Source organism: Schistocerca americana, chromosome X (assembly GCF_021461395.2).
Source record: "Schistocerca americana isolate TAMUIC-IGC-003095 chromosome X, iqSchAmer2.1, whole genome shotgun sequence".
Classification (NCBI taxonomy): Eukaryota; Metazoa; Arthropoda; class Insecta; order Orthoptera; family Acrididae; genus Schistocerca; species Schistocerca americana.
The window spans coordinates 622195664-622206121 of NC_060130.1; the positions used below are offsets into that span (position 1 = coordinate 622195664).

A 10458-nucleotide genomic window follows, 5' to 3' on the forward strand; every position below is an offset into this window, starting at 1 on the left:
TGAACAAAATGTAATTGAGCAGTTTTTAACTTAATAGCCTAAAGAAACATTAACAAAGTGAAAAGAAACCCCCAAATAGTGGATATGAAACTAGATACATCCTAGAAAACGTATATCAGAGTCAAACATGCTAGTAAAAGAGTTATTGGCAGCGAACATAGGGATATTGAAATTCACCTTCGAACGTATGAAATTAATTTTTAATTCATTTTGGACTGTGTTTCTTCCTCTATACAAAACTCAGACACAGATCTGGGTTCTGAGAGGTCACTGGTACTGTTGCTATAACTATTCCTACAACTAATTTTGTAAAAATTATCGTCCAGAACCAGTCATACAGTGATTGTATCAACAACAGTACTATTGTAGCTGCATAGGATTTTATTTCAGGTCAAGTGTGGCTTTAAATCTCTTTGGGCACGAGTAAATATCCATTTCACTGTAATGTTTACTTACTCTTTGTCACTGAATAAAAAGAAAATATCATTATTTGAGATTGAAAAATAAACAAACTGCATTTTCTCGGAGGCATTCTTGAATAAGTGCTTCACACGGCAAGAACTCCATGTAACATTTATTGAAATAGGTATTTTGTTTGTTTTTCAACCTTGAATATGGAATAGTTCTACTAACAAGTGACAGAACAATCCGCAAATAAGCAAAAATTCGCTATCATTTTGTACCATACATTCAAATCAGAATACCTCTAAAATATTGACATCCCTTCAGTCATGTGAGTCTCAGTGAGACCACACTCTGAACTACAATCCTTCTGAATACGTTCCATTATTGACAATTACACTAGTATTTATCTACATAGTTGAAAATAGATCTAATTTTATGGCGATGACATGAACTGCTCACAGACACAAATGATTCACATCTGTGACTGAGTGAGGTACCACAGTGGTTACCACTTTGGACTCGCATTCTGGATGATGATAGTTCAAATCTGTGTCTGGTCAACCAGACTTGGGTCTTCTATGATCTATGATTTCCCTAAATGAGGCCAGAGAAATTGCTTAAAAGGTCGTGGCTGATTTCCTCCCCCATAAGTGAAAAAAATCCGAGCTTGTGGGCTATCTATAGTGATCTCATTGTATACAGGATGTTAAACTCCAATCTCCCTTCAGTTTGCAGAATGGGAACAGCTCCACCTAGTGGTAACTGTTGAACATCTCAGGCAGTATTGGGGGAAGGTGCAAGTTGCCAGTGAGTCATACAGCTTTTACTTTTTCTGACAGTCATGCTAGCTGGCATAATAATTAGTCAGTGCTGCTTTCCCAGATGCCATCTGACTGGCAGGTACAGTGGTGAAGGAAGCACATACAAATTTCTGAAACCATAGATTAAAATGATGGATTCAACTCTCCCAACCAACATGCATAAGAGCAATTCCTAACGAGCTCTCAGAGGTTTTGTATTAATGTTTTAGAAAGCACTCATCCACTTTTGTAACATTATCAAATTTGTTCCATCATCATTACAATTGCTACATCAATGCTCAGTTGAGAGTGGATGGACTGCATTAGGATTAAGTATAAATTACAATGAAGTGGGTACTATAACTACATTTAAAGTGTAATATTAAAGATGCTGATGCTTTTTAGCAGTACACTGCAGCCCAGTTAGTCGCAATTCCATCCCCAGAAAAAATGATTATACCACTCCACCTTAATGATTTATTGGTCCATTTTAATCCATTAATTTACATACTTTAGCAGTACATTGGGTATAAGAGAAGTTAAGTTTGAGAAAGACAGAAAACAGAAAATTTAAAATCAAATTTAAATAGTTAAAATTCAAATATATACAACAAAATCACAAATTACATATGATAAACAACACTGTTCATTAAAAATAATTTAAATTTAAAAGTACATATGACAAATTTTATGTATTGTAACTCAAGAATACTTGTACTGGGTAAAAACAATGGTTTAGCAGAAAATATTTAAAGGAATTTTTATTTTGCTGTGGTGTTATATGGCAAGGTAGACACTGAATAATTTAATTGTTATGTGCAAGTTTTGAACTGGGACATGTGTGTATTACACGTTTATCTTATCATGTATCTATAGATATCTTCATTTTGTAGCAAGTTCTCACATCTGTTGAAAGGTAATTCATTTGTAAAACAATACAACAGACTTGTAAATGATTCTTGAAGTTTTCCCGGCAGACATAATGTTCCATCATCTTTCGGGCGTGCACTCGGGACAGCGACAATTCTTCTTGCGATATTTCGGCTAGAAACCTCCCAGCCATCTTCAATGCGAGTCAGAGACTGAGTTCGTAGCTCGCTCGCTTGCTCTAAAACTCTGGCTACATATGCCAGGTGTGGGGGCAGTTTAAGCAGCAAGAGATGATTACTCTCGCAGTAGGTCTGGCCAACAAGTCGTTGGCCTGTGGTGGACCTGGCGGCCCAGACCACGAATCAGGCGGCTGCCAGACTGTTCTGCATTGCTGTAGAACACTCTGGCGATTTGCCGGAAGCGATCCCGCGGGAAGGGGATGCCAGCTTCTTCATGGAGCAGCCTTGTCGGGTAGCGAGGCGGCTTGTGGGGCGCAAGTCGCAGCGCTCTATTTTGCACGCGTTGGAGCGTCGCAATGTGCGTCGCTGCCGCGTTACCCCACACCACGGCCGCGTATTCCAGTACCGGCCGGACAAGGGACACATACATGGTGAGTCCATGGCGTGGAGGAAGTGTCGATGAAGGGTTGAGCAGTGGGTAAAGCGCACGAAGGCGCCCCACTGCCCGCCCTCCGACGTCTCGGACGGGTGGCAGCCACGTCAGGTGCCTGTCCAACGTCACCCCGAGGTATTTGCTGGTCCGCAACCATGGGATGGGGCCCCCCATGATCGTGACCGGCGGTAGGTCCGGTGGCAGCCTCTTTCTGCTGAAGATGACAGCCTGACTCTTTGCAGCGTTGAACTTTAAGCGCCATTTCGTGGACCAGGCGCCCAGGACGTCGCATCCGAGCTGGAGGCGACGGCGCATCTCGGCCGCGTTCATGCTGCGGGTGAACAACGCCGTGTCGTCGGCATTAAGTGCCAACTCCACGCGTGCCACCCGCGGGGCGTCGGCGGCGTAGAGGGAGTGCAGCAGGGGGCCAAGGACCGACCCCTGCGGCACTCCCGCTCGAATCTGCCGGTCGGTGGAAGTGCCTCCATCAGCTCGGACGTGGAAAGTGCGTCCCGTGAGATACGAGCGCAGCAGGACCACGTGCGACGTCGGTACCCCGTGCGCAAAAAGTTTGTACACGAGGCCATCGTGCCACACGCAGTCGAAGGCCTTGGAGACGTCGAGAAGCACTGCCCCTAGGTACTCCCGCGTCTCCAGCGCTCGCATCGCCTGCTCCACGAGGCGCAACAGCTGCTGCGTGGTAGAGTGGCCGCACCGGAAACCAAACTCCTCCTCGGGAGTGAGTTGCTGTTCCGTCATGTGGCGCAGCAGCCGCTCCGCGTACAACCTCTCAAACACTTTTGAGAGGGACAGGAGCAGACTGATCGGCCGGTAGTTCGCGGCCTGGCGTGGATCCTTGCCGCTCTTGGGGATGGCAATCACTTCTGCATGTTTCCACATGGAAGGGAAGGTCCCAGAGCGGAGGATGCTGTTAAAGATGTGCGCCAGAGATTGGTGTACCTCCGGCGGAAGCATCCTCAACAGGCAGTTGGTGACACCATCCGTGCCACCCGCCTTCTTCGGGTTGAGTCGACGGAGCTGCAGGTCCACTTCCTCAGCTGTGATTTGCTCGATCGCGTCGTCTTCCTCCCGTGCAGCGAGGAAAACCGGCAGGCGGTCCGCCACCAGACGGACGTGGTCGGGATCGACCACACCATCAGCAGGTTGAAAATTTTCCGCGAACGTGTCCGCGAGGATGCCGGCTTTCGCATCTGGCTCGCAGACAACGTTCGCATCCGTATGGAGAGGCGGGACTCGCTGGCGACGACGAAGGAAACGCTTGGCGGTCCGCCAAGCACTACCGTCTGTCGTTGTTAGGGTGGCCGCATGGCCCGCCCAGTCCCGATGTCGATGGTCGTCGATGGCGGCCCGAATCTCGCGCCGCGCCCTGTTGAGGCGGCGCTTCGTCTCTGGCAGCCGTGTGAGCTGCCACTCCCGGAAGAGGCGATTCTTGTTTGTGATCGCCTCTAGGATGTGCGGCGGGAGTTGGCGCGACATCTCTCGCGGCCGTCCTGGCCGCCTGGGGGTGGCCGCCTCCGTTGCAGCCAGTGTGTGCCGCGTGAAGAAGGCCAACACTTCGTCAGCCCCTTGCACAGCGGGATCGGGAGCGCCCTCGAGGCGGTCTAGGACCTCGACACGAAAGCGTGCCTCGTCTATGCCAAGGAAGTTGTGGCGGTCGGACGGCATAGATGCACCGATGACGTCCATGTAGAAGACCACCTCGAGGTGATCAGACGACATGGCGCATCTAACGGTGGCAGATGTGAAGTGCCCAACACTTTTGAGCACGGCGATGTCGAGCACATCAGACTGGCTGCGATGGGGGAAGACGGTACTATCGCGCCGTTGTGTGGCGCGAAGGAGGCGGCGGCCGCTGGCGTTGGTGATGCGGGAGTTCCATTGCGGGTGCTTGGCGTTCAAGTCACCCGCAATGAAGACTTTCCCGCGCAGTGCCAGCAGGGCGTCGACGTCAGCCTCCTGAAGCAGTCCCCTCGCCGGCCTGTAGGCCGCAACGAAGGTGATAACCCCCGCCGTCATGGTGACAGCCACCCCAGTGGCCTCCATTGCAGCGAGGGGCGGAAGCTGAACTTCATGATGTTTGAGGGACACCTTGATATAGATAGCTGTCCCACCGCCGTGGGTCAACCTGTCGGTGCGGTAGCACCGATAGTTGGCCACCTTCACATGTATTCCCGGCTTCAGGAAGGTCTCGCACACGAGGCGGATGTCAATTGCCTTGTCGCGCAAGAACTCCCTGAATTCCCCTTGTTGGGGGACCAAACTGTTTGCATTGAAAGCGCAAACGTGAGGCCATGGATATGGCATTTATCCATGGCGCGGTGGTGTTGCAACGCCAGCCTGAAGGGCCGACGTGACCGCGGTGACGAGCACCGGGAGCTGCTCGGGCAGCTGGCTCAATGACCGCAAGAGCAATCGGAGCTCGGCTGCGTCGGTGGCCAAGGGGGCGGTGGGGGCCGCTGGGGCGGCCTCCGCCACTGGGGCGGCCGGTTGCGGCCGCTCCGTAGTAGGCGACTGCCGTGGAGCATCGGCAGCCGGTCGCGGTTGCGGCGCAGCACGAGGTGCCGTCCTCTGCAGCGGCAGAGTGTCGTCGGCAGTCCGTTGTGCAGCGGCAGGAGTGGCCCGGCCCGCGCGCCGTCGACGCCTGCGCGGGGCGGCAACCCCCACGGGTGAAGCCGTGGACGGCGCGGTCGGTTGCTGCGTCTCGCCCTCCACCTGTGCCGAACTTCGGGTGGTGGAGTCTGATGGTCCTCCCTTGGTGGCGGCAGCAAAGCTGGTGGACGTGTGCACCTTACAAGAAGGAGCAGCCCCTCTCCTCGGTTGATTTCGGCCCCTTTTGAAGGCCGAACAGCCTCTGTAGCTGGCAACGTGCGTGCCGCCACAGTTGCAGCACGTTGGTTTGTCTCCCCTGGCAAGCACGCAGGACTTGCTCTCGTGCTGGCCCGTGCACTTGACGCAGCGGGGCAACATGGAGCAGTAGCGGGAGACGTGGTCGAGCCTGTGGCAGGAAAAGCACTGGGCCCTCTTGCCTTTGGCCCGGAGAGGTTCCACTGCGACCTTGACCCGGCCGACCCGCTGCACCTGGAAAATCTTCCGATTTTCCAGTTTGTCAACAAGGACAACCTGGTACAGCGGCATGTCACGGTGCGTGCGTTGAGACTTCATCAGTCCGGTGGACCGGACGCCGAACCCCATGTCCTCGAGCTCCTCTCGAACGTAGTCCACACCAAACTTCAGGGGAAGCTGGCGGAATACCACCTTCAGAAGTCTGAGCGGCTCGGAGGGGTGCGTGTAGCACGGGAGGCCATCTTTGCAAATGGAGTCCATCACCGCGCGGAACTCCTCGTTGGACGACACTGTGACCTTGTAGAGGTCACGGCCAGCGTTCTTGACAGCGGTGGACGTGGCCACCCTGTCCAGTTTGTGCTGGAACTCCTTGTACTCGCCGGCCCATTGGATGACGATAGGCGGCGGCTTCTTTTGGGCTGGCGCCAGAGGCACGGCGCCATCCTCCATCGCATCGACGCTGGCGCCCGCAAACGTGTTGGCGGTCAGCAGCGGGGTTGGCTGCTGCAGCGCAGCAGCCCTGGCAGTGTGCCGCCGGGGTGGGGCGACAATACCGTCCTCGTCCGGCTGCCGGGAAGCGGCAGGTGAACGAGTGGGCTGCCGCGTTGTCTTCGTCGATTTCTGCGTGGCGGTGCTCCGGGAGGAGCCCGCGATAGTCATCCCAGACTCCGTGGTGGAGGTGCGGGAGGCCCTGGAGGCCTTCTTCCGCGGCCTCGCTACTTCAGATGTCTGAGAGGGAGTGTCGGAATCGTCATGCGTCACAGCGCGGCGCTTTCTGGGTGCGCGGGCAGCGTCAAGGTCGGTGTCACGGCGCACCGACTCGGCAATCGCCTCAGCCAGATTTGCGTCGGGCAGGCCGATGTCCACCATCTCGGTGGCCGCAGCTAGCGCAGCCACGGGCTCTTCTCGTGTCTCTGGTGCCAGGGGGGCAACCGGGGGCACATCGACCTCTTCAGTGGTCGAGGCCAGCGGCGCAACTCCCGCCGAAGCCGTGTGATGCGACCGGCGGGGCTCTCGGTGGCACACCCGAGACCTGCTGCCTCGTGTGCGGTAGAGCGGCAGCCTTCTGAATGTTACAGAAGGCGAGTATAGCCGCCTCGTCGTCCTCTCGACCAGGGTAGGGGCCCCTGTGGGCGAGTTTGTTCATAAGAGAGTGCGCGTCAGAATCCGAAGAGTCAAACCTGTCAGCGTCAGTTGTCGAAAGCCGGTTCGTCATAAGTGGGGGGCCGGATGGGGCCGCCACCGGGATCAACTCAGTCGCCTGAGCTGGCCCCGACGGACGGCGATCCGCCACACCCTTCGCAACTAAAGCATCCTCTCTCATCGACATCTCGAACATCACGTGTGCGTCGTGTGCGTGCGTCGTCGTGTGCCGCGTGAGTTCGTAGCGTTTGCGCGTGCCTATTTATATGGAGAGTCACGTGATACAAAGCTGCTGAGGATTGAAAGTGCATGCGTCAAAGATATCAAAGTCGTCACTGCTGCGCTAGTCATAGATAAGATGTATATAGCAAAGATAAACATATAATCGCGGAGTGCAAACAAAATAGTGCTGCTGCGAATCCACCGTGCTTGTGTATAAATAATTAATCTTTAAAAGTGGTAACATCTGTCGGAAGTGAAGTTGCAGAAATTCTTTCCAAATGAAGGTGTGAAATAAGCGATTTCCAAGCATTGTCAAGATGAAATCCTTCGTCACGGTTTAGCAGGTTGTCAGCTAGTTGTATTTCTACAGCTTCCTTAACAACTGAGTCCCAGAAAGATGAAGCAGTAGTTAAAATCTTAACATCTTTATAATCCATGGCATGACCAGTAGAAATGCAATGTTCGGCAACTGCTGATTTGTTGAATTGAAGAAGACGTGTGTACCGCTGGTGTTCGACGCGTCGTTCCTGTACAGTGCGCGTGGTTTGCCCTATGTAACGTTTGCCACACTCACAAGGGATTTCATAAACTCCCGACTTTTGCAAGAGCAGATCATCGTTAATGGATCCCAACAAGGCTGCAGTCTTAGCTGGTGGGCGGAATATTACATCTACTTTAAATTTCTTCAAGATTCTAGCGATTTTAGAAGAAACATTAACCACGTATTGGAGAAAGGCTGTAGATTTCACTTCCCTTTCCACTTCCTCATCCTTTTCCTGTGACTTTTCTGCAGTTTTTATTTGCAGGGCTTTGTTAATCTGCTGTTGCGAATAGCCATTTCTCCTAAAAACCTTCAAGAATTATACCATATAAATTATGTTGTTTTTATTTTTAATTTATGTGTATGATATATCTTTTTCGTGGAGGATACTGCAGCCAAATATTTATCGAATGACTGCAGGCCGTTTTCTACTTCGACTGTTATTTGTTTAATCTTTCTTTCGTTGCACAACTAGTTTCAGATCATGAAGCCACTGTATAGTGACAATCTTTAATTAAGACAATCATGTAAATTGGCAGTGTCTTCACAATCTGTGCCTCCATTCCTATTGGTTTACAAAGTTTTGATATGTGGTCTGTGTTTCTCACCTTATGTGCACAAAGCAAATTTTAGAACTGTTGAAACATTAAGAAAAGTTGGATTTTATAAACCAGTAAGAATTGACAAACACATTGTGAAGATGCTGTAAGTCTAGGTATTTGGCAAATTTAAATATTATCACTAGAGAATGGCTTCATAAGCCAAAACGGGTTGTGGATAGGAAAAAGATTAAATAAATACTAGCCTAAGCAGAAAAAATGCTGCTTTTATTTGTAACTTATGCTAGCAAATTATAAACTGAAATTTTTGGTGTTTTAACTCGCTGTCTCTTCCCCAATCTCTCTGTCCTTTCCCTCCTGTCGGCCACTCCTCTCTCTCTCTCTCTCTCGCTCTCTCTCATACTGCATTAGTCTAGTCAGACGTACAGTGTTCTGTTAAAGTATGAGAAGGATCAAACTGGACCAACCAATGACAATTTTTTTGAAAACTCGACGTAATAATAGTCATCTATATCTACATCCACAAACAACCTGATGGTGTATGGTGGGGGTTACATCTGATGCCACTGAATGATGCCCTTTCTATATTCAATTCGCAATGGCGCGTGAGAAGAATGATTGTCGGTAAGCCACTGCATTAGCTCTGAATTCTCGAATTTTCTCGTTGTGATTATTTCGCGAGACGTATTTGGCAGGAAGTAATATGGTATCCAACTCTTCCCAGAAAGTACTCTCTCGAAGTTTCAATAGTATATCTCCCTATCATGTACAACGCCTCTCTTGTAGTGTCTGCAACTGAATTTTTTTGAGCATCTCTGTAGTTCTCACGTGCCAACTAAACGATCCTATGACGAAAGGAGCTCCTCTTCGTCGGATCTGCTCCATCTCTTCTATGGGTAAGGGTCCCAGATTGATGGAGAATAGTCAAGAATCGGTCGAACAAGCCACTTCTTTAGTGGATGATTTTCGTTTTCTTAAGATTCTTTCTCTGAATCTGTACTGCTTCTGATTTTCCTACTATTTGTTTTACGTGGTCATACCACTCAAGGTCGCTCCAGATAGATACTCCTAGATATTTTACGGTCGTTAATGTTTCCAGCAATTTGTCATCAACAGTGTAGTTGTACAGCAGTGGATTTCTTTCCCTACATACATGCAATACGTTATTTTATTTACATCGAAGTGTCTCACACTGATTCACTGGATATCTACATAAAGCTGTTATTAAAATGCTAGTGTTACCTATAAATACTTTTTTCTTTACTATGGTCATTTACATTGTTACAATAATGTAGGAACAATAGAGGTCTTAGGGCAGAGCCATGTGACACACCATACTTAATCAACGATTTACTGGACAGCTGGGTTGGTCTTATAATGAAATGTTCTTTCATCTCATCGTGCCTGAATATTACATTATCCTGACTGTCTACTCGATAACATTTCTTTTGTTTTGGGATACCTCCCGCATTTTTTGGGATAGTTTTTTGACAGTGAATTCGGTTCAGTAATACACTAAACACTTTCTGGGTCACTATCAGGAACTTACCGAGGCACTCTTAAATAAGAGGCTTGGGACTGGGGAACAGCTTTAGAAGTCTTCCCTTGGTAATGCAAAAGGCGAGCAAAGTAGGTCAGTATGCAATAGCTGGAATGTCAACAGGGAAGAACTGCTGATGTTACATACAATACAGTCACACTGTAAGGGCTGGGTGTCGAAAATGCCAATACAGCAGAATGACATCATAAAGAGAGGGAAATGCCATCAATGTGTCAACCACACAGGGTCAAATAACAAGGCATAAGTCAGAGGCAGGAATGATTATTTAGATCACTGATACTGCAGAATATATCCACCACTGCTTCTGAAAGGTGAAATCAAGACAGTTTTCAGCTACAGCCAAAGAGTCCACAAAGCCGACCAGTCATGAAAAGCAGACCAAGTGAAGTCATTTTTGTCTCACAATATCAACACAATTGATGCAGATCCTGTATGACTATTACTCCTGTGCAGTGGCTTGGTCTGCTTTTGCTCAGTTCACAGCCAGCCAGCCCAGAAGGATGTGTCAATCAATCCTCAGTTCAAGTCAAGACATTCATCATCATGCCTTCTGGAGGGCTACCCAGTGTGACCAGTCAACAATTGTTAATGGGCAAGGGTATGCCATAGCCACTGCCCACCTTCTTTCCTGTAGACATACTCCGATTCTGTTGGAGGCCT

The 10458-nt window shown here is 49.6% G+C and overlaps 1 protein-coding gene across 1 annotated transcript; it reads right to left on the reverse strand.

Moving 5' to 3' along the window:
• Positions 1-1249: 1249 nt before the first annotated feature.
• On the reverse strand, positions 1250-6641 carry LOC124556206 (translation initiation factor IF-2-like). The gene is made up of 3 exons (XM_047130195.1): positions 5961-6641; positions 5136-5495; positions 1250-1336 (listed from the first exon to the last, which is right to left on the reverse strand). The coding sequence occupies exons 1-3, from the start codon at positions 6639-6641 to the stop codon at positions 1250-1252; spliced, it is 1128 nt and encodes a 375-aa protein (XP_046986151.1).
• Positions 6642-10458: the final 3817 nt, after the last annotated feature.